The sequence below is a fragment of the Acinonyx jubatus genome, chromosome B4, assembly GCF_027475565.1.
Source record: "Acinonyx jubatus isolate Ajub_Pintada_27869175 chromosome B4, VMU_Ajub_asm_v1.0, whole genome shotgun sequence".
Taxonomy (NCBI): Eukaryota; Metazoa; Chordata; class Mammalia; order Carnivora; family Felidae; genus Acinonyx; species Acinonyx jubatus.
This window is the reverse complement of record NC_069387.1, coordinates 132235812-132258431: the sequence shown is the minus strand read 5'-3', so window position 1 is coordinate 132258431 and position 22620 is coordinate 132235812. Positions and strand designations below refer to the sequence as shown.

Here is a 22620-nt window from a genome sequence, read left to right as displayed (position 1 = left end):
TCCTGGTGGGACCAGCTCCGTCCTTCACCCTGACAGCCCTGGCTACAGCTGCTGCCCGTCCTTGTGAACAGAACAGATCTGCCTGCGCTGGGAGTAGGCACGTGCTAGTGTCAGACGAGATAGAGCCAGCCCGCTCGCCTGTGCCGGAGGGGTACAGAGCGCTAGGGAAGGTGCGTATTTGCCAGAACTTTCTCTCACAAATATTAAAGTTCCTGGAACAAGGTATGGTGTAAATTCCATCTGAATGGATGATTGGTCCCAGTCACAGATGACATTACAGCCACCGCTTTGCAGATGAGGAAAGAGAAGCAAGATGGCAGGGACTCCCTCCACTCCCCATGGGGTCACACAGGAAGTCTTTGATCCACTTGAGGGGAATAGGCCATTGAAGCCCTGAACAAGGGTTGGTTTGGGGTACCCTCCCAAGGCTCCTCCCCAGGGACCCAGACAGACAGGCAGCTCTGGGCCAGGCTGAGTCACAGTTGAGGGTTTATTGCCAGTGTTAGGAGGTGGGGGAGGGGGAGTCCGGGAGGCTGTGGGTCTCAGGGGGATCTCTGACTTGGACGATGCAGGGCTGTGGGTCTGGAGGAGCCCTCCTGCCCCTCTGCCCTTCCCTCCCCGCCAGGCAGCCCTGGGCTGATGTCACCACATCCTGTCTCCCAGCAAGTGCCTTAAGGGAGGGGTGGGGAGGGCACCAATAAACCTTCCACCAAGGAAGCCAGGAAGTCCTTGTTCCTCCAGGGCAAGCCCTAGGCCTTGCTGGAGTAGCTTGCAGCTCAGAGTGGGGTGTCAGGCTGGGCCATTCTCAGTTTGCAGGGGCCATCCAGCATATCTCAGCAGTTCTGGCCCCCTAGCCTTGCAGGGACTGAGAACAGGGGAGGGGGAGTCTACCCCAGCTGATCTCTACCTTGGGGCCTCAGGGCTCCCACAAGGCTGGGGATCCTTCTAAACAGATACCCCCTCATTCTGGGCATTTGAGCCCATTTTATTCACAGACCCAGTCTCCTAAGGGTCACTGTCCCTGGCAAGACTTCCTTGACCCCCATTTCTTTTCCCATCAAATGATGTGTTTTATGGAAAGGAGGGTGGGGGTGGTGGTGGTGGTAGGATGGAGGCAAAGCTGCTCTGTCCTGGCCTCCCAGGCCAGACCAGCCCCCCACCCAAGAGTGAACACACACACACACACACACACACACACACACACACACACACCCCTTAAGGGACTCGAGAGATCGGGATCACACCTCAGCCACTGGCCTGTTGGGGCGCAGTAGCCACCTACTATAGCTGCAGGAAGAGGCCAGCAAGGGGTTGCAGGGCTGGTGGTGTCACAGGCTGAGGGCCGTCCTGTAGGTGCCCATGCCTGGCCCTGCCTGAGGGGACATGCGTCTGCATCACTGGGTCCTCAGCAGCCAGTGGATCTCAGCATGGGCGGAGTATCAGCAGAGCCTGTGGGTCAGGGCAAAGGGGATGGCTCCATCCAAACTGGGGGCGATGCGCCCCCACCCCTCCCCAGATCTGCGTCTCGGAGGGCAGAGGCAGCATGGCTCAGCGCAGTCCCGGGGAGGGGACATGGCCTTACCCGAGTTCATAGAGCTGTTATCAGGCTAGGGAGGAGGGACTGTGGCCAGCAAAACCAGGACCCCAAAAACTACGTTCCACGCTCAGCAGCTTCTTGCCTACTTCTCCAGTATGCCAAGAGGAGAGAGCAGGTGGAAGGAAGGCTGGGCCGTGGCTGTGAGGAGGGCTCTGTCTGCCTCCAACGTTTGCCCTCTTGCCCTGCCAGAGGCTGAGAGGCTCCCCCAGAGCTCTCGCTGGCCTGGCTTCTGAGGGAAGGGGTACAGGCCACAGTGGGAGACCCCAGCCCAGGGTGGGCGGTTTAAGTACAAGCAGAGTCTGGTCCCGGGGCCAGGCCTGGGGCAGAGGCAAGGGGAACAAGCTGGTACGGTGGGCCCACTGGTGCCCCCGCCTCCCAGGCCTGACGCAGGCCTTCAGAGGCTCAGTGGACAGAAGGGCGAGGGCGTCCTGTGCGGATGTGGCAGGGAGGGGGAGGAGAGAGTGGACAAACAGAAGGCAGGTCTGGTGGCCTCCCCTTCGGTCCAGCTCACACAACAGTCACTGGTCACGGGGGTGGATGGAGGCACACGCTCACGGCCACAAGCACAGACAGACTGACGTGTACACTGAGGCCGCCCAGGGAACTGGGTCAGCCGGCGCAGCAGGGCCCAGAGCCCGAGGCTGCCCGTCTACCCAGTGTGGCTCCCCACCCGCCCAGCAGCTGACCCGTGAGCCCCCCAGCCTAGGAGCCCACGACCTGGCCAGACCACGTCTCGTGGGGAGTGTGTGGGGCCAATTGTGTGAGCACCACCTCCACAGCCTGGAACTTCTGATTCTTGGGCGGGATGGGGCACATCTTGTAGGTCACTTCGTCGCCTTCCACTGGCACGTACTCTCCCTCGATGCTGGTGGGCAGGAGAGGAGCGTCAGCTCAGCAGTGGGTCCCCTTCCCAGACGGGCTGGGGGCAGCCTCCCCTCCCATCCCAGAGTTTGAGCTCTCGGATCCGAATCCATATAGTGGGAACCCTAAGCAGTCCCTCCCCTGCTGTTTGAGGATTGAGATGTGAAAAGCACAGGAGGTCCGGAGGCCTGGAGAAGCTCAGTGTCCTCTCCAGGTTCTGCCAGGCATCAGGGCCGGGGGCCGGGCCTAGACCGCCTCTCCTATGTCTCTGTCCTTCAGGCTGAAAAACCCAGGGGCCAGCCCAGCCCTCTCAGTTTTCAAGATGCTGAAACAGGATCCCAGGGCTCAGCCAGTGGTTGGGGGGGGGGGGGGTGGTGAGGGTCCTTGCTCCAGCCTAGCCCTCCTCCTCCTCCTCCTTCTCCTCCCATGCACCTGCAGCCCCTGCTGCAGGAGAAAGATGCCAGGAACCCAGATTTCAGCCAGCCAGGGGAGAAGCCTGGGGAGGCATTTCTTGAGGCACTGCCAGGAACCTGCAGCAGGGGTCCAGCCAAGAATAGGGACACCGAAGGGACTCACTCAGATACGTGCACAAAGATGTCCTCGGATCCATTCTCGGGTGTGATGAAGCCATGGCCCTGTGAGCGTGAGAACTGCTTACAGACACCCTTGAACACTGGGCCAGCCGAAGCACGGGCTGTCCTGAGGATAGAGCAGGGGGATTAGAGCTACGGTCTGGGGACTCCACCCCCACCCCCGGATGCCCACAGCCCTCCCAGGCCCTGCCTGCAGAACCCGTCTCAGGGCTGTGGAAAAGCCTCCCCAGGTCAGAAGCTGTGCAGTTATGCTAGCTCAGCCCTCTTGTGGTCCCATTGGACAGTAAGGAGACTGAGGCCCAGAGAGGGGAACTGGCTTTCCCAGGGTGCACAGCAAGAGGGTCTCCTGACTCCCAGGGAGTGCCCCCCCACACCCCCCACTCTCTACACAGCACTCTCGCCTCCTGAGATTGTTTGGGCTTACATAGGCTCCTGTTGTAAGATTTATTTTTATTTATTTTTATTTATTTATTTTGAGAGAGAGAGAGAGAGAACTTGCATGCACACGCACCATCAGCAGGGGAGAGGCAGAGAGAGAGAATCCCAAGCAGTCTCCAAGTTATCAGCTCAGAGCCCAGTGCAGGGCTCGAACTCACAAACCATGAGATCATGAGCTGAGCCAGAGTCAAGAGTTGGACGCTTAACCGATTGAGCCACCCAGGCACCCCCTGTCATAAGACTTCTGAGTGAAGAATATCTAGCCTAAACTTGAATGCCTCCTGAAACGGGGAGCTCACTACTTTTTGAGGCAGCTGTATCCTATTCACATACTTGTCACTCATCCATTCATCATTTATTAAGCATCTGCTCTGTGCCTGGCCTTGGGTTGGACATAGGGGACAATTAGTGCCTGCCATCAAAAACCTCTCCTTTAGGGACGCCTGGCTGGCTCAATCAGTGAAGCATGCTACTCTTGATCTTGGGATCATGAGTTCAAGCCCCACATTGGGCACGGAGCTTATTAGAAAAAACAAAACAAACAAACAAACAAAAAAACCAGAGGCGGCTGGGTGGCTCAGTTGCTTGGGCGTCTGACTCTTGATTTCGGCTCAGGTCGTGATCTCATGGTTTGTGGGTTTGAGCCCTGGGTCTGGCTCTGTGCTGATGGTGCAGAGTCTGCTTGGGATTCTCTCTCTCTGCCCCTTCCCTGCTCACTCGCTCGCTCTCAAAAATGAAATGAAACGAAATATAAAATACTCTCTTCTTTGGCCAAGGCAAGTCAGTTTCCTTTGCAACTTCCACAAACTCCCTCCCCCCCTGTGATCCCATCCAGTGATCTACCCCAGAGGCTCAAGGCTGGTCTCTGTCTAGACTGCCCACCCCTCACCAAAGGTCAATCGCCTGCTTCCATTTCTGTCCAGGTTGATGCACGTATGTGGAACACCCAACTTCCTTCACCTAATACATCTTCCAAACCCACTAGGACCTCACCTTCCCCGATGTCTGAAGCTGGGTCCTCTCCCCCTACCCTGCAGGGTGGAGGTGAATGGTAGAGAAATTACTTCTGGATTATAGGCAGTTAATGGGCAGAGACTGTCTTAATCACCACTGGATCCCCTGGGTTCATACACAGCTCCCCTGGACTTGAGTGAGGACAACAGGGGTCAGAAAAGAATGGGGCTGGGGACTCGTCCTGGGGAAAGATCACTGGAGCCTGGGCGAGGGGCAGGTACTCACGCTGAGTATGTCCTGGTCCGTTTGGTGGGCAGAGGACTAGGCAGGTCCCGAGATGAGACACCTCCCCGCTCCCAGACCCTGCTGCCCTCCCGGTGGAAAGGGAAGGTGGGCCAGACAGGAGACTTGGGAGAGTGGAGTGGGGGCACGACTGGGGGTGACGTGGGCTCTGAAGTCATGGCGGATCCAGCAAGAGAGCCTGGTGGGCTCCCAGGCTCAGGGGCCGGTGAAGAACTCGGGCGTCCTTGCGGGCAGGGCCCGGCCTGGCCCTGCTCGGCAGCCGCACCAGCCACAGGCTCCGTCTGGAATGGGGAGAGAGAGGTACAGGTGAGTGTGGTCAAGGATGAGCAGATTCTAGACACCGGGCACAAGTCCGGAGCTCTGGGCCTGCTTGTGAATCCTCACACAGTGACTTCAGGACCCTGACTTAGGGTCATCACCAGGAAGACAAAACAGTCATCTAACCTTGCTATGAGCTGAATTGTTTCCCCTAAAATTCATATGCTGAAGTCCTAACCCCCAATGTGATGGTATTTGGAGATGGGGCCTTTGGGAGGTAATGAGGTATCGGTGAGGTCACAAGGGTGGGACCCCGTGATGGGATTAATGCCCTTGGAAGAAGAGACTCAGAAAGCTTGCTTCCTCTTTGCCAGGTGACGAACACTGCCGGAAGGGGGAGGTCTACAAAACAGGAAAATGGCTCGCACCAGAAGGAGACCGTGCTGTGCCCTGATCCTGGGCTTCCAGCTCCAGAACTGTGAGGAGTAAATGTCTGCTGTTTAAGCCCCCAGGCTGTGGTATTTGGTCACGATGGATGGTGCAAGCTAAGGCTAACCTCAAAGTCCTTCCAGCTTGAAGCTTAATTCTCTCACTCTAGGGGTCCGGGAGGTGGGATGGGTAAGGTGACCAGTGATGGTCTGGAACATAGTTTCGCACAAGCGTCAGCAGCTTCAAATCCACAGACCTGGGTTTGAATCTCAGCTTTGTTGCTGTAACTTCGTGACTCCAACAGTTCCATCATGGTGGGTGGGAACGCAGGCTCTGACCCAGATGGGCTTGAATCCCTCCTCCTATACCTAACTGGCTATGCAGCCTTTGTCAACACTCTTAACCTTTGACTCAGTTTCCTGCTCTGTAAAATGGGGATAGTGCTGGTTCTTACTTCATGGAGAAGGTTGCCGTGTGGATTTCATGACTTTCCACCTGCTTTGAACACCAAGAGTGGTAAGCTCTTGGGAATGCTGGTGATTTTTCCTTAGCCCCACTTTCCTCTGCTCCAAAATGATGTTGAAGATACTCACCATGCAAGGTTGCTGCGAAGTCCACGATTTAGTGTGTGTGACAGCGTCTGGCATCTCAGAGATGCCCAATAAATTGCTGTCATCAGTGCTGATCAGTAGAAATTCCCTCATCACCTGCTCAGTGCCTGGATGACCTTGAAAGAATGCATCCTCTATTTTCCTCTATTGGGAAAGAGAACACATTCCCTCTCCCCAGGGGTTGGGAAGTCTTAGGCCCCAAGAGACACTGCTGTGGAACCCTGGGAAGGATAGCTCAGTGGACTGAACCAGGCTGTTGGCCATGCCTGCGGCAGGCAGCCTGGGGGCCTGGGGCCAGGCAGGACACCCAGACCAGGAGAGCACGAGCACCCCAGCCCCACCGTGTACTAGCTGCTGACCTCAGGTAGCACTTCCACTGGCCTCAGTTAACTCATCTGTATAATGGACCTGATAAACACCACCACACTCCCTCACAGGCTATGGCCAGGCGTGGCTAAGCCTGAGGATATAAAGAAGTGCTCATAATCCACAGTCATGTAGGAGGGAGGATGGCGAGGTTCTCTACTTCCTCACCCCTGTTCTTCACTACCTCACCCCCTCACCCAAAGGCCCTGGTGCCAGAGGTAAATCCCTGAGCCTCAAGCCTATTTCTGGCCTCCATCTTGCGCCCCACCCCAGCCTAGAATTTCCAGGGAAGAGTTTAAGGCTCCTTAGGAGTCCAGAGTCCAAGGAGCCCCAAAACACGGCATGGCAGGGCTCTGGGAGGACTGAGGACTCACATCACCCAACAGCAGGGCAGGTCTCCTGGCCGCCGTTCAAGGTCACACAGCAAGCGGGATTTTTCTGGGTCAGGATGATGAGCTGTCTCTGCCGTCCCTAGGGGTGGAGATGCTCCTCCTGCCCAGCATCCCCAATCCCCCTCCGGCCAGGAGAGCTGCAGGGGAGCGGCCACCGCCTCTCAGGCCCCTCATACCTCCTCACGACCGCTCAAGCTGAGGTGGGCTTTTTCTTCCTGAGCCTGCTCCAGGAGGCAGGGCCAAGTGTGGCATTTTTATTCCCATTTTTAATTTTTTTTTAATGTATTTGTTTTTGAGAGAGAGACAGAGCATGAGCGGGAGAGGAGCAGGGAGAGAGAGGGAGACACAGAATCTGAAGCAGGCTCCAGGCTCCCAGCTGTCAGCACAGAGCCTGTCGCAGGGCTCAAACCCACGAACTGCAAGAGATCACAACCTGAGCCGAAGTCAGACGCCCAACTGACTGCACCACCCAGGTGCCCCTTATTCCATTTTTAGAAGAAAAGCAATCATGCAGAAACGTATACAGGAATGTTCACAGCAGCATTTTTTATAATAGGCCCAAAGTGGAAACGACCCAAAAGTCCATCAACAGATGTATGGAGAAACACGATGTAGTATAGCCATAGATTGGAATATTACTCAGCCATGAAAAGGAATGAAATGCCAATACCCGCTCCAACACGGACGAGACTGGAAACCATTACGCTACGTGGAAGAAGCCAGTCACAAAAGGCCACATTGCGTGATTCCATCCACGTGAAATGTCCAGAACTGACAGATCCACAGAGACAGAGAGCACATTAGTGGTTGCCAGGCCTGGGGGGGAAGGGATAAAGGGGAGTAAATTCTTTTTTTTTCTCATGTTTATCTATTTTGAGAGAGAGCGCGTGCGTGTGTGTGTGTGTGTGAGCGAGGGAGGGGCACAGAGAGAGAGAGAGAGAGAGAGAGAGAGAGAGAGAGAATCCTAAGCAGGTTTCATCCTGTGAGCCTGGAGCCTGACTCGGGGCTTGATCTCATGAACCCATGGGATCATGACCTGAGCTGAAATCCAAAGTCAGACACTTAACCGACTGAGTCACCCTGGTGCCCCAAGGGGGAGTAAATTTTAATGGGTGCCAAGTTTCTTTCTAGGGTGATGAAAATGTCTTCAAACCCACTGTGGCATTGTTGCACAACTCTGAGTATACTAAAAACCACTGACTTGTCTACCTTAAACAGTTGAATTATATGGTATGTGAATTATATTGCAATTAAGCTGTTATCAAAAAAAGAAAGCAGGCAGCAAATCTACCCAAGATGCCACCGCCGGGAAAGCAGGAGGCATCGGGCCCTACAGCTCACTCCGGGGTGCCTCCCTCCCCCGCGATGTGGGCACGGAGGGCAGGTGGACAGAAGTTCTGCTTCCTTCTCTCCAGGACGCAGGGCGGGCCTACCCACTGCACAGTTTTCTCAGGGCTGGTATTGTGCTTGGCGGTGACAGCCGGTGCTGGGAGGTCTTGGGGGGGAGGGGCACAGGCAGCCCACAGTGGTTTCCAGGGAGACACAGCTGAGCTGGGCCCTGCTCCCGCCAGCCAGCCAGGCCTCCTAACCCAAAGCCTCTTTCAGGGAAGCGGGAAAGATGCATTGATTACTCAGGGTTAGGGTTGACAGCAGCCCCCCCTTCCTGGCCCTCCCCAGAATGGGTTCCCCATAATGGACCAGGCAGCAGGAGAGAAGTGGTTGGAATAAGAGCAATGACAGGTGCTCCTGCCCTCCAGCCCTGTAGGCCTGGCAGGGACTGCTCCCTGACCCTTGAACCCCATCCCACCCCAGTTGGCCACAGTTGGCCTTAGAGCAGGAGTTAGGGCTGGGGGGTGGTGACCGGGCAGCCTCCACAGTGCAGAGAGCACTGCTCTGCGGTCTCCCCTCACCTCCTTCCTCTTCTGGAAAACGGGGAGTACAAGAAGGCCTCCTCCAGAGGACACCGTGAGGCTGAGATGGGATGGGATGCGGGAAGAACTGGGTAGGTGCCGGGTAAGAGCTTGCTCCTCCCGGACAGGAGTGCTCAATTGGGCGTAGGACGAAGGAGGAGTGGGTAGAAGGAGAGACCCAGCCGAGCTGAGCCAAGCCCACCCTCACGCTCCTCTTCCCCGCTTCCCCAGAGAATTGCCCACCCACCAGGTGCCTGCCTTGTTTCTCCTTTTTCTTAAATTCCTGCAGCTGCCCGTTAAGGCGGCTGCGATCACTACTATGTTTTGCAGATGAAGAAACTGAGGCTCAGAGAGACTAAGTCACCCACTCAAGGCCACACAGCAATTAATGTCTGAGCCAGGACTTGAACCAAGGTAGTCTGGCTCTGGAGCCCTGCAGTGGGAAGTCAGGAATCCTGGGTTCAGGCCCTGCATTGCTACTGAGGGGCTGTGCGACCTTGGACAGCCTTCCCCTCTCTGGGCCAGACCAGGGAGAAGGAAAGAAGGGTATGCCTCCAGTGCAGACCCTCCAGTGCAGTGCCTCCAGAAGAAAGGAGGCAGAAAGGGGCAGGCAAAGGCCCAGCTTTTATCGTCTGAGTGCTGCACACCATGCGAAAGTCTTTGAGGAGGCTGCTTTCCATTTCAAAATCTCCCAGTTGCCCTGAAAGGTTGGAATTACAATTGTTTCTATTTTACAGATGAGGAAACTGAGGCTTAGAGAGGCTCTAAGTGACTTGCCCAAGGTCACACAGCAGGGAAGTGACAGAGCCCAGGTTTGTCGGAAGGCGAACAGTTTTCTTCCTGTGAGCTTAAATTCTGTTCCTGGTTCAGCCAAAACGCGGCTGGAGTTTTACCAGAAGAACTTTCCCTGAGAAACTAAAGGGGAAGATAAACTCCAAAAGCAAAGAAACAGATGTGTTTGTAGAACATTCGTTTCGATACAGACAGAGTTAAAGCCCAGACCCCAAGGGACTCGGTATGTCTGGGAGCATCTCTTATGGAAACAATGCCCTTCACGATGAGCCAACGGACATTCAGAGGGCAGGTCAGGACCCGGACGGCCTGGGTTGGAACCCTGGGTCTGCAGTGACCCTCTCTCTCTCCGAGCCTCAGTTTCCTCCTCTGCCAGATGGGGCTAATAGCAGCACCTGTCTCGCTGGTGGGAGGAGCTGAGGAGCTGCTGTGTCAACGGTCCACCTGTGAGAGGGCATCTCCCTGTGCGCGCGTTTTGGCTCTGATCCTCCCGGCCAAGCTTGTCTTCATTTCCCTGCATGAAGGCCAAACCCCAGCAATTCTGCAGACAGAAGGACCAGGGGAGGTAAAGGCCAAACATCAGGGCTGTTCAGAGGTAACCTGAGGTGAGGCCCTGATACGGTGTCATGGGGCCGTGGGGCTGTGCGTAGTGACTCAGCCCTGTCAGCAGGTGACCGCCATCCTGGTGCTGGGGCTCCTCCAAGTCTCAGGTACCCCAAAAAGAAGGGGGCAGGAAATGGCTACCAGAGTCCTCTCTTGACCATGAGAATCCCTCTTGTTCCGGGCACATTAGGAAAAGCAAACTAGCTCAACCACCCAGGGCTATGTGATCTGGAGCAAGCACTTAACCCTCTCTGGGCCTCGTTTTTCCCCTCAGCTACTCGAATCATCACTGGTCCAGATGACTACTGAAGGTCAGTCCAGCTGTCCTCTGAGATTGTCAAAAACCCACGTATAACCGAAAGGAAACTGAATGCCAGGCATCGGAACAACAGACACGAGAGGAGACAGGCCCACCCTTCGAGGGCCCCCAGTCCAGTGGGAGGAACAGATTGACCAGAACACAGCGTGGGAAGTCCTAACATGACAAGAGGCGTGGCCACCATGTACTGATTGCTAGCCGCGTGCCAGTGGTGTGCCAAGTCCTTGGTCCCATTTCCTCAGGTAGACCCCACGACCCCCTGCCACGTGATAATTACATTATCCCCATTCTTTAGAAGAGTAAACAGGCCCAGAGAGGGGAAGTGCGGGGTCACACAGCAGGTCAGGAGCTGTGCTTCTGCACCTGGAGAGGTTGGGGGGCGCGTTATAGAAAGACCTCTGGGAGGTGGGGGGAGCTCCCTGACATTTCCTGCCCTCTCCTGGAGAAGGAAAAGCAGGGGCGCGGAAGAATTGGGGAGACAGGGCTTGGGGTTCCATTTCTGGCTTTGTGCTGACTCAGACCATGACCTTGGGTGAATCACTTGCCAACTCTGGCAAGCTAAAAACAACTCCCCCGACAGAAGTGTCCCAGCCCCAAGTCCCTGGTATGGAGGAGCAGCCAGGGGGAGGAAAGGGTACAGTGGCTAAAAAGGGGAAGGACAGAGAACACCGGACGGCAATGGGAAGGCTTTCTGAACGTTGGGGTCTTGCCCATGGTGGGCCCAGGAGGGTGAGGAAACGGCTTCAGGACCAAGAGCCAGAAGCCAGCACTTCCCCGGCCACCCCCTCCCCCCAGCCACCAGACATTCCTTAAAATACATCAGTGCCAAAGCTGCTCCAGCAGCTGGAGGTGACCTAATTAAACCTCATTCTTTCCCCTCCTACAGTGTGTGTGTAAGGGGGTGAGGGGCTGCCCCAGCCAATACTCGAGCTTCATCGAGGCCTTTTGAACTCTCCTTGTCACGTGCCCCTGCGTCCCTGGGGGGCTGTTCTGATGAAGGCCTTTGGGCTTCCTTGGCATCGGTGGGGGTGAGTATGCCAAGATGGACGGCGCAAGAGCCGTGCTCACATCCCAGCTCTGCCGGGCTGTGTGACCCTGAGCGAGTCACTTCCCCACTCTGAACCCCCCTAGACAGAGGAAGGGGTTGGTCAAAGTCACACTGGTAGCTGAATTCAAATCAGCGTGACCCCAAAGCCCAGAGCTTTCCAATGTGCCGTGCCCCCACCCCCGTGACCACGATTCCACCGGCTTTGGAGCAGGGGAAAAGCACCCCTGCTACTTTCTGCTCCCTACCCTGCTGCACCACACAGACGAAGGTCTGAACTGTCCCAAGCCCCCTTCCCACCAGGCTCTGGGACTTGGCTGTGCTGGTGGTGACCCGTAGACGGGACCAGCTCCGCCAAGTCCTGAGCGCCCTCTGCTGGTGCCAATCTAGGGGACCTGCCTCCAGACCAGCCTGTGGGTGTCCCCTTTCCACGGGCTGGCTGTATAAGACCCCCCTGTTCCTCCCTCCTGAGCCCCTCCACGGCCAGTGGGCATCCGTGAACATAGCCAGGCCTGGGAGGGGACTCTGTGGCCCAAACTGTCCTTCGGCCTTTCCCAGGCCCTCGTGCAACCAGTTCCTGCTTAGACCTTCTATTTTTTTGGAGTAGGGGGCAGACACATCCAGAGGGGTGGGGGCAGATACAGGAAACAGATGTTAGAAAGGACTTCAAGGAAACGGTGGGGGTAGGCGGAGGGAGTCTGGGTGAAGGAAACATCCAGAATTTGGAGGGCCCAGAGGCCTCTGGGATGGAGTCTGTTTGGGGGAGCCGGCTCCCCATCCTCCGGGGGGCTGGAGACTGCCCCATCCCATCGAGAGGCCTCTGCTGGAGCACATCCAGGTGGGCATGGTGCCAGGCTCTCAGAGAGGTTGCCCACCCCTCACCCCCCACCCGGGCACGCTTTCCTCCTCCCCTCCCCCAGCCCCAGCCGCTGCAGCAGTTCACACCGTATTTATTATTGTTCTCTCGCTCAGCGTCCCCCTCCCCTCTCCCTGGGAAGAGCCTGCAGGCTGGCAGCTTGGCAGGAACCTGCTGTCTCCCTTGCGGGTGCGAGCATCACCCCTTATCTCTGCCTGGACTCCCTGTGCCGGGGCAGGGGGCAGGCCACTCGGGGACAGGGTGTCCCACAGTGGGGGGGGGGGCAGGGGGGGGGCCAGCCCCTGGCTTATCATCCTAGCTCTCCAGGGACTGCACCCTGGCAAGAGTGGAGGTCAAAGCCAGACCTGCAAGCAGGGGAGAGGAGTGGCCTCAGGAGAGGAGAGGAGAGCTCTGGGTGGGGGTGGCTCTGAGGTGATAATAATTACATGGAGCCACCTCTCCAAGCCAATTAACACAATTATCCCCATCGCGTCTGGGAAGAAATAGAGTCAGGACAAGACAGCTGCTCCAGGTCCAACTGTCTGCCTGCCCTAGATGGTCCCTCCCAAGCCCCAGCCCCAAATTCCAGGGAGAAAGACCCATATGCTCCCTGCTGCATTCTCATTTTGGCAGGAGTACGATTATCTCCCCGGTCAGGGCTCTTCCCCTGGTTCTCAGACAGGAGGCTGCGGCTTGGCAGGTGTCTGCTGTTTCTCTGCCTCTTGAGCCAGACACAAGTCCCAGACACACACACACAGACACACACTCTCTCACAGGGAACCACACAGCCTCAGCTTCCCTTGGGGGCCAAGAGGAGGGAGGGAGGCAGGGGAGGAGGGAGGACAGGGTGGGCTCATCTACACATCCTCCTACGTCCCCGGAGTAAACTGGACTGGGCTGGGCCAGTCTCAGGGGAGGTAGCCACCTTCCCCGGCCCGCCACCTCATGCCTCCCTGCTTCCTGCTGCCAAAGCCAGTTTCTGGAGCTGGTGTGCCCTCCTCCCCCAACCAGCCCCTTACCTCTCCCTGGCAGATGAGGTCCAGGCACTGCCTCCTGCCGCCGCCTTCAGCACTCTGCCTCTCTCGGGGCGCTTGGAGCTGGCCAGCAGGGGAGGGTCTGAAAGATGTGTTGTGTGTACGTGTGTGTGTGTGTGTGTGTGTGTGTGTGTGTGTGTGTGTGTGAGAGAGAGAGAGAGAGAGAGAGAGAGAGAGAGAGAGAATGCAGCACCTCAAGCCCCTCACTCACTCACTCACACACGCCCTCCTCCTGACGTCAGGAAGAGCGAGAGGGAGGGACTGGGTTGGGAGTTTGTACTCCCTGCTTAAAGGGACATGGGGCCCTGTTGCCTCTGGGCCAGACACCGCCTCCTGAGTCAGGCTCAGGCTGGGCGAGAGAGTTAGCTGCGTCTCTCAGGGCCCTAAAGCTTCTTTTTTTGGAAAGTGGCTTTTATTGCCAGGCCAGGGTATAATTTGCCCTGCCAGGTGGGAGTAGCTGCTGAGGAATGCAGGGGGAGAGTAGCTGGGGCAGCCTGCATTCCTGGCAATTAGAGAGCTAGTGGGTGGGAGTGCTTGTGTGTGTGTGTGTGTGTGTGTGTGTGTGTGTGTGCGCAAGCGCGCGGGGCTGGGCGTGGGGGGTGAGGCTGGGAGAACTGAGGTCGCAGCAGAGAGGAGCTCTCTCTGAGGATGCTCCAGACAAGAGTGCGATAAACCAGGTTTCCAGGGTCTCTCAGACCTTCCTCTACCCTCTGGTTCCTCACAGTGTCCCCTGTCCTCCATTAACACTGACACTGTGCTCAGATCCGTCCTTCACTTGGCCGAAATCTTTGTGAATAAGGTACATGAACATTGGCAAGTCACAGAACTCATCTGTTTCTCTGGCCCCCAGTAGAAGACATTTGAATTGAATTGAATTGAATTGAATTGAATTGAATTGAAGAAGACCCTAAGGGAAGAGTAAGCTTGCTACAGGCACATACACACACACACCCACACTCCAGGCTGTACTGCTCCCCCTCCCTTCCCAGGCTCCCCCTCCCTTCCCAGGGCCCAAGTTTTAACTTCAGAGAGGCCCTGGGTGTGAATCTCCACTCCAGCACCTCAGGCTGTGTGCGCTTAGGAAAAACTTACTGATTCTGATCCTCCGCAGCCTTTCCGTAAAGTAGAGAAGAGAGGCCCTTTCTGAGAGGGTGGTGGTGCCAGTGCAGTAGGTAGATAAGCCCCAGGCCCCACTGAAGAGGCTTCCACAAAGGGGTTTCTCTTCCTTCCCATCCTCTTTCCTCAGCCTTGGCTTAGAAGGAAGGCAGACTTTCCTGTATATATCCTTAGTCCTCCCAAGGCAGGCTGGCACTTTCAAAAGAAGTCTTATTGGGGCGCCTGGGCATCCAACTTCGGCTCAGGTCATGATCTCATGGTCCGTGAGTTGGAGCCCCGTGTCAGGCTCTGTGCTGACAGCTCAGAACCTGGAGCCTGCTTGGGATTCTGTCTCCTTCTCCCTCTGCCCCTCCCCTGCTCACGCTCTGTCTCTGTCTCTCTTTCTGTCTCTGTCTCTCTCTCTCTCTAAAAAGTAAATAAAGGTTAAAAAAATTTTTTTCAAAAGAAGTCTTATTAAAATTAAAAAGAGGAGGGTGTTAAAAGAAAACAATCCATAAAAATACAAATAATAGCAACAGCTCGTAAGACCCACTGAGGGCCGTGTGCCAGGCAACATGCTTTGCTACCATTCAAGGCTCACAAAAAGCCAGCCATTTATTATCATCATCCCTGTCTTGCTGGCGAGGACGTGAGGCTCAGGACGGAATGGACTGTGTTCATTACCTGGTTAGAAGGATATTTGAATCCAGCACTGTCCAAGGCCACCACACATCCCCACCCTTCCAGGATCAGGCTCAGACAGTCTAGGTTTCTGATTCCCCTGAGAGACGGTGATACATGTTGTGCATCGTTACCTGAGGCCTGGGGTTCTGTTTCTATTCCACCACTAGGCTGGGGACCTTTCCGCTTAAACCTTTCTCTGCTTTCCTTGGTTTCCTCTCTTCCAAAGACCATAATAGTTTCCAAAGTACACGCAAGGGCATCAGCTCACCTGCTGCTCACAGCAGCTCTGAGGTTTATTTGGATGAGGAAGCAGGCCGGGAGAGTTGGGGACTTCACTGAGTCACCGGCTGAGAAGCAGCAGAGTGACAGAACAGAGGCCTGAGCCCCAGGCTCTGGGCCCATGGTTCTCATGCCCCAAGAGAAGGGCTGGGGCCAGGGTGGATGCCTGCGATCTCCCCTGCCCACCACCCACCGTCCCTTCTGGAAGGAACAGCCTCCCTGCTTTCCAGTGGAGAATCCCCTCTCTGCTCTCCTGAGCCACAGGACCCCTGGCCCTGGCTGGCCCATCCGAACCAGAGTCAGGACTTGAGCTGGAAATTCAAGGACCAGGTCGGCTCTTCTCCCCATGACTCCTGAGTTGGCAGAGCTTTGGCCTTGGGCTGTTGGTGGCCTACGGATTACAAGACAGCGGGCCAACGGAGGGGAGTGGCCAGAGAGGACTTCTCTGAGGCAATGATATTTCTAGTGGAGCTCCAAGGGACAAGTAGGAGCCAGGCTCGCCCGAATCTAGAGAGAAGACACTGTGGGAAGAGGGAATGGTTGGTCAGAAGGTCCCCAGGTGGGTGTGAGCGTTGGTGCGCCCGAGGAACAGGAAGGAGGCTGGTGCGGCCAGAGGGGGTGAGGGAAGCAGGAGGTACGGTCTGACGCTGGAGGCCGGGAGTCGGGGCCCGGAAGGCCACTCGTGAGAGCCCAAGGCCTGGTCATTGTGGACAAGGCCAAGGCCAGGGCCACGGGCCTGAGCCTGACCCTCACTTCTTATCTAGCCTTTCCTGGAGGCCCCTCCCTGCCGGCTGACGAACACGTGCAGGGCTGGCTGCCAGGCAGCCGTGAATGAAGGAGGCTGGGCCGAGACTTGAAGTAATGTTATGATTATTCTCGACAACGAGGAGAGGGCACAGCTGTTCATTCAGGAAATGAGCAGCCCGTGGCACCACCCACCCACCCACCAGCAGCTGAGCAACAAAGAGATTGTCTGCTGGAAACCAGGGGCTCTGCCGGGGAGGCTATTTTTGTGAAAAGCTGAGAATTCAAAAGCTCATCTCCTCGAAAGCCTTCCTCACCTCAGAGAAGCTGAAACAAGTGGGTAGGAGCAGAGTAGCCCCGAGTCCTACTGACTCCATCCAACTCATAATTCCCACCCTGTTACCTGCAATCAGCCCACCAACGGGGGCCAGTCCTGGGCCCGCCTGGCCTTGAATCCACATACCGCTTTAAGATACGCTAAGATGTTGGTGCCACTAGATGGATGTGGAAACTCAGGCACAGAGAGGTTAAGGAACTTGCCTAGCATCACACAGCTGGTAATGGGGCTGGGATTAAAACTCAGGAGTTCTCGGGGCGCCTGGGTGGCTCAGTCGGTTGAGCGTCCAACTTCAGCTCAGGTCATGATCTCGTGAGTTCGAGCCCCGCGTCAGGCTCTGTGCTGACAGCTCAGAGCCTGGAGCCTGTTTCCGATTCTGTGTCTCCCTCTCTCTCTGTCCCAACCCACTCGCATTCTGTCTCTGTCTCTCTCAAAAATAAATAAACATTAAAAAAAAATTAAAAAAAAACCTCAGGAGTTCTGGCTTCATTATACTTTTTTTTTTTTAAGTATATTTATTTATTTTGAGAGAGAGGTAGGGACAGAAAGAATGGAAGAGAGAGAATCCCATGCAGGCTCCACACTGTCGGTGCAGAGCCCGACGTAGGGCTCGAACCCACGAAACCATGAGAACATGACCTGAGCCGAAATCAAGAGTTGGATGCTTAGCCCACTGAGCCACTCAGGCACCGCATCACACTCTCATTCTTTCTGCGACACCGCACTGCCTTTGAAATATCTTTTCAGTTCCCTAGATGCCCATCTCCTCGGCCATGGGACTCCTCTCCAGTCTGTTCTAACGATTTTGCCCAGGGGTTCAGAGTGGTTCTCCGTCCTCTCTTCCTGTCCCCCAGCCATCTTCTCCAATCTGACTATTCCTCTTTTGCCAGAGACCTTTCTCTGCAGCTCCGACCACGTCATTTTTCATTAATTCAAACATTTGACGAATATTTATTGACTACTCACTCTGTGCCAGATGGTCTAGGCTGGAATGCAGCAGTGAATGAAACAGATACACCTTGAGTTTGTAAGTCCCATGTCTTATCTAGGAAGAGACATAGTACCGGGTATGCAAACAAATAAATGTATAGTCACAGATTATAAAGACAAACGAGCAGGGTGGGGAGAAGGAGACTGGCAGGACTGAGTCCACCTGCTGAGACAGAGACTGAGAAAGGCCACTTTGAGAAGGGGCCCTTGTTAGCTGATCCCAAAGGGTGTGAAGGAGTCAGCCTTGTAAAACACAGGGAAGAGTGTTTCCTAATGAGGGAACAGCATAGGTGAACTCCCAGAGGCAGGGAAGAACTCTACATGTTCAAGGACCTTAAGGTCACTGATGTGGCTGGATCAGGAAGTCAGAGGAGGGCAGGGGCCATATTGCATAGGGTTTGGGGGGCCTGGCAAGAGGCCTGCTCCTCATCTGAAATGAGATGGGAAGCCACGACATGCTCCTGCCTCCAAACAGTGTCCCTGGCAGCCTCATAGCCTCTTCCAGGGTCTGGAATGATCGATGCAGGCAAGAGACTGAGGAAAATGGAGGGGTCATCCGGCCCTGGGATCCAGGGCTGGAGATTACCCTATGGGCTGCGGGTGAGGGTCTCCTTGTGATGTAGCTGCTTAGATCCCCTCAAGTCATTGGGAAGAGCTGTCTGTGATGGGGAGCAGGGGTCCCTGCCAAGAGCTGGCCTCCTCTGCACCTTGCTCTGAGCCCCTGGGGTTGGAGCAGCCGGGCTGACCCCCAGCTAACCCAGGGCTGAGATGAGCTGTGAGCCAGGCCTCCTTTGCCCATCTGTACACACACATACACACACACACACACACACACACACACACACACACACACACCCTTGAACACCCTGAGCCACGGGCCTCCAGCCTTCTTAACCTTTAGGCTCACCTCCATCCACACCTTCTGAGTGAGGCAGGCCTTGACTGCCCTGGGAGACCAGCATGCAAGTCACTGGCTGTCACATTATTCATGTGACACCTTTCTCCATAGCAATGCCTGGAATGATCCTCCACGTCTGTTTCCTGTTTCCCACTGGGGCCCCTCTCTGGAGCACAAGCTCCAGGGCCTCATGGACAGTGGTCCCAACAAATACCAATTGAGTTTCTGCACTTTGCTTTTGGCTCAAGCCAGAACAGAGAGCACCATCCAGGGAGGCTTTGTTCTGTTCCCACTGGTGCTTTGGTTGTGCTTTTGGCCTCCACGGAAGGACATTTTAGAAGTGCCCAATGGGGGGCGCCTGTGTGGTTGGTGAAGCGTCTGACTGTTGGTTTTGGCTCAGGTCATGATCTCATGGTTCACTTCATGGGATTGAGCTCCACGTCCTTGGGCTCTGTGTTGACTCTGCTTAGGAGTCTCTCCCTCTGTCTCTGCCTCTCCCCTGTGTGTGTGCTCTCTCTCTCTCAAAAAATAAATAACTATTAAAAAAACAAACAAACAGGGGTGCCTGGGTGGCTCAGTTGGTTGGGCGTCCAACTTTGGCTCAGGTCATGATCTCAGCCTGTGAGTTCGAGCCCCATGCCGGACTCTGTGCTGACAGCTCGGAGCCTGGAGCCTGCTTTGGATTCTGTCTCTCCTTCTCTCTCTGCCCCTTCCCTGCTCATGCTCTGTCTCTCTCTGTCTCTCAAAAATAAATAAACATTAAATTTAAAAAAAAAGTGCACAAATGATGGGGTGCCTGTCTGGCTTAGTTGGTAGAGCATCTGATTCTTTTTTTTTTGAAATATTTATTTTTGAGAGAGAGAGAGACACAGAGTGTGAGTGGGGGAGGGGCAGTGAGCTAGGGAGACACAGAATCCAAAGCAGCTCCAGGCTCTGAGCTGTCTGCATAGAACCCGATGCGGGGCTAGAACACAAACCGTGAGATCATGACCAGAGCGCAAGCCAATCACTTAACTGACTGAGCCACCCAGGCTTCCCGAGCATCTGATTCTTGATCTCTGGGTCATGAGTTTAAATCCCACATTGGGTGTAGAGTTTACATTAAAAAAAAAAAAAAAAAAGTTCCCAAATGAGAATTGTTCCTGGGCCTGTTCAGACAGACTGTCATGGGCCTTGTCCTGTTCCTCAGAGCTTACATTCCTAAGAACCCGGAGAGAGCCCTGTGGGGCTCAGAATCAAGACAATCTGGGCCTCGTTGGCACCTGGTCAGTTTCCACATTGTAATTGAAAATGTTTTTCTCTTGGCTGTGGCTGCTAGAAAGCTTGGAGTCAAATCCCTCTACCATCAGCAACCTTCCAGACCACAGTGGTCCCAGGGCTGATTTTTTCTTTCCTTCCTTCTCTCATTCAATTACCTGACAAATATTTGTCCTGAACTTCTTGCGTGCCTTTCTAGGTAGTGGGGAGTCAACAGTGAACAAAAGAGACAAAATGCCTGCTTTCATGGGCTTTAGAGTCAAGAAGAGGGAGAGGGGTCATCAAACAACCTAACAAACCGGGTCCTGTGCTGGGGAAAACTAATAAGTGGGAATGTGGGGCGGGGGTTGGGTGGTTTGCAATTTAAAATGAGGGGCTTGGTTGGGGGAGGGGAAGTCAGGAAAAGCCTCACCAAGGCTTTAAAACAAGGGTGTCATCAAAGCGAGGGTCTGGAGGAGATGAGGAATGAAGACAGGAGGGCGGGAGGGGAGAATGTTCTGGGGAGACAGAAGGGCACCAGCAGGGGCCCTGAGTGGGGAGTGTGCCTGGGGTTTCAGAAACAGCCACATGGCACAGCAGTGGGGCAGGCGGTCACAGGGGTGAGGGGCAGAGGACCCTAAGGGCTGTGAAGGACGTCCTGAGGCCTGGCTTTTCTGCTGGATGAGAGCGAGCACTTGCAGGGTCTGGAGGGGAGGATTGAGATTTCTGACAGGCATTTTACCAGCGTCTCTCTGGCTTCTGTGTTGAGCAGGGACTGTGGGGGATGAGGCCAGGATGAGGCAACCAGAATGGAGGCTGCAGCAAAGGCCCAGGTAAGGGGTGAGGAGTGAGGGTGGCTGGGACCCAAGAGTTGCAGGAGAGGTGAAGGGGAGGGCAGGGTTCTGGATACACTGGAGGGAGAAACAACAGGATTTGTTCAAAGACGTGGAGGGGAGGGCGTGAGAGACCACGAAGAGGCAGTTCCTGGGCTTTGGCCTGAGCAACTGAAGAATGGAGAAGTCATTTTCCAAGATGGGAAGACAGTGGCGGGAGCAGGTTGGCCGCAGAGGCACGACCAGGAGTTCTACTCTGGCCCACATCAAGCTTGAGTTGCTGAACAGAGATGTGGAGCGGGCAGGGGGATGCTTGGGGACAGGGCCACGAGGAAGCCTCAGTGGAGAGGTGCTGGTCACAGCCCTGAGACCACGAGATCCCCTGGCGCTCTAGATGGTAAAAGTGAGCCCAGGGGCCACCAACATGTAGAGGTGGGGGAGGTCCCGGGTGAGTGTGGGCCCCTAGAAGCCACGTGGAAGGCATGTGCAAAGATCAAAGCAGGGTCAGCTCGGGACAAACGCCGTCTCTGAGGACTGACAATCACCGCTGCCGTGGAGGCCATTGGTGACCCCGAGAACACAGTATGAGCTGTGTGGTGGGGCCCCAAACCTGACTGGAACAGGTTGAGGGGAGGACAAGAAGAGGGGATTTGGAGACCACGGCACCTTCGAGCAGTTTTGCCAGTAAAAGGAGCAGAAAATAGGGCACTAGCTGGAGGGCCAAGAAAGGGGTTTTTTTAAGACATAAAAGACCTTAGGGTACCTGAGCTAAGCATCTGACTTCCGCTCAGGTCACAACCTCGCAGTTCATGAGTTCGAGCCCCGCATCGGGCTCTGTGCTGACAGCTCAGAGCCTGGAGCCTGCTTTGGATTCTGTGTCTCCCTCTCTCTCTGCCCTTCCCCCACTCACGTTCTCTCTCTCTCTCTCTCTCTCTCTCTCTCTCTCTCAAAATAATAAACAAACATTTAAATTTTTTTCTTTAATGTTAATTTTTTTGAGAGAGAGAGAGAGACAGAGTGTGAGCAGGGAAGGGGCAGAGAGAGAGACACACACAGAATCCGAAGCAGGCCCCAGGGTCTGAGCTGTCAGCACAGAGCCTGATGCAGGACTCAAACTCACGAACTGTGAGATCATGACCCAAGCTGAAGTTGGACGCTTAACCGACTGAGCCACCCAGGCGCCCCTGTGAGATTTTAAGTAATCCCTATACCCAGCGTGGGGCTCAAACTTACAACCCTGAGACTAAGAGTTCCACGCTCCATCGACTGAGCCAGCCAGGAGCTACCCTCATCCTTCTTTTAATGGCTTCAAATTCTTCCATTCTATGATACACCGTATATATTTTTTATCCAGTCCTCCACTGACAGACAACCACCTGAGATCGGGTCTATTATTATCTCCACTTTCCAGAGAGGCAGCCGAGCCCTGAGAGGTCCATGGGCTCCACCGCGGGTGCTCAGCTAGCATGCTGTGGCGTGAGAACTCCATGCCCTTAACCACTCACTAGACTCTCCTCCTCCTCCTGGATTAGCTTCCAACCCTATTTCTCCCTCATTCCGACACCTTTAGCAATTATTTCGCTATCCTTTTGTTCATCCAAATAACACATACTTACAAGCCCTGACCACGTGCCAGACACAGGGCTGGGCCCAGAGGATGTGGAGGGACATGACAGAGAAGTCCTCTGCCGGCAAGGAGCTTACTAAGTCTTTGTGCGCTTTTGTAAGCCACCTCAAATCTTCCACGGAACAACGCAGAGAATTAATAAAGGAGCCTGGTCCCTGTTTTTCCTAATGAGGAAACCAAACGTGCCAACAAATCACTGTTGCAGTCCTGTGAGCTGAATACCGTAACAGCCTGGGAACCCAAAACACTGAACTCTGCAATGCTGGCCCCATCCCCTCAGCCTGGCTCTCCTCCAGTTTCCCATCTCAGTGAAAGGCCCACCACCCAGCTAGTGCGAAAACCCTCCTGCTTTGGCTCTTCCCACTTCCGTCCCTAGGTCACCCACTCTATCGCCGCCACGACCACCGCCTGAAGACATCTGGACTCTGCCCAACTGTTCTCTCCATGGCTACCAGCCTTACTCGGTTCTTCTCTTAGAGGAGCTACCCAGTAACTTCCTCCCCGGTCTTGTTTCCACCGCAGCCCCTTCCCATCCA

General features: G+C 55.2%; 1 protein-coding gene and 1 long non-coding RNA gene across 4 annotated transcripts; one reads left to right on the top strand and one right to left on the bottom strand.

The window, feature by feature from the left end:
• The first annotated feature begins 15 nt into the window (after positions 1–15).
• On the top strand, positions 16–9284 carry LOC128316514 (uncharacterized). The gene is made up of 2 exons (XR_008300547.1): positions 16–170; positions 5379–9284. It is a non-coding gene; the product is annotated as an uncharacterized LOC128316514 (long non-coding RNA).
• Positions 473–13482, bottom strand: CSDC2 (cold shock domain containing C2). 3 transcript variants are annotated; one of them, XM_015077901.3, is made up of 4 exons: positions 13347–13482; positions 4729–5027; positions 3035–3157; positions 473–2462 (listed from the first exon to the last, which is right to left on the bottom strand). In XM_015077901.3, exons 2-4 carry the CDS (start codon positions 4902–4904, stop codon positions 2300–2302), a joined length of 462 nt encoding a protein of 153 aa, XP_014933387.1. In that variant the 5' UTR covers positions 4905–5027; positions 13347–13482; the 3' UTR covers positions 473–2299. The 3 variants fall into 3 exon arrangements, with proteins under 3 accessions (XP_014933387.1, XP_053082828.1, XP_026926428.1); XM_053226853.1 differs by lacking the exon at positions 13347–13482 and adding an exon at positions 9900–10033; XM_027070627.2 differs by lacking the exon at positions 13347–13482 and adding an exon at positions 7473–7611.
• Positions 13483–22620: the final 9138 nt, after the last annotated feature.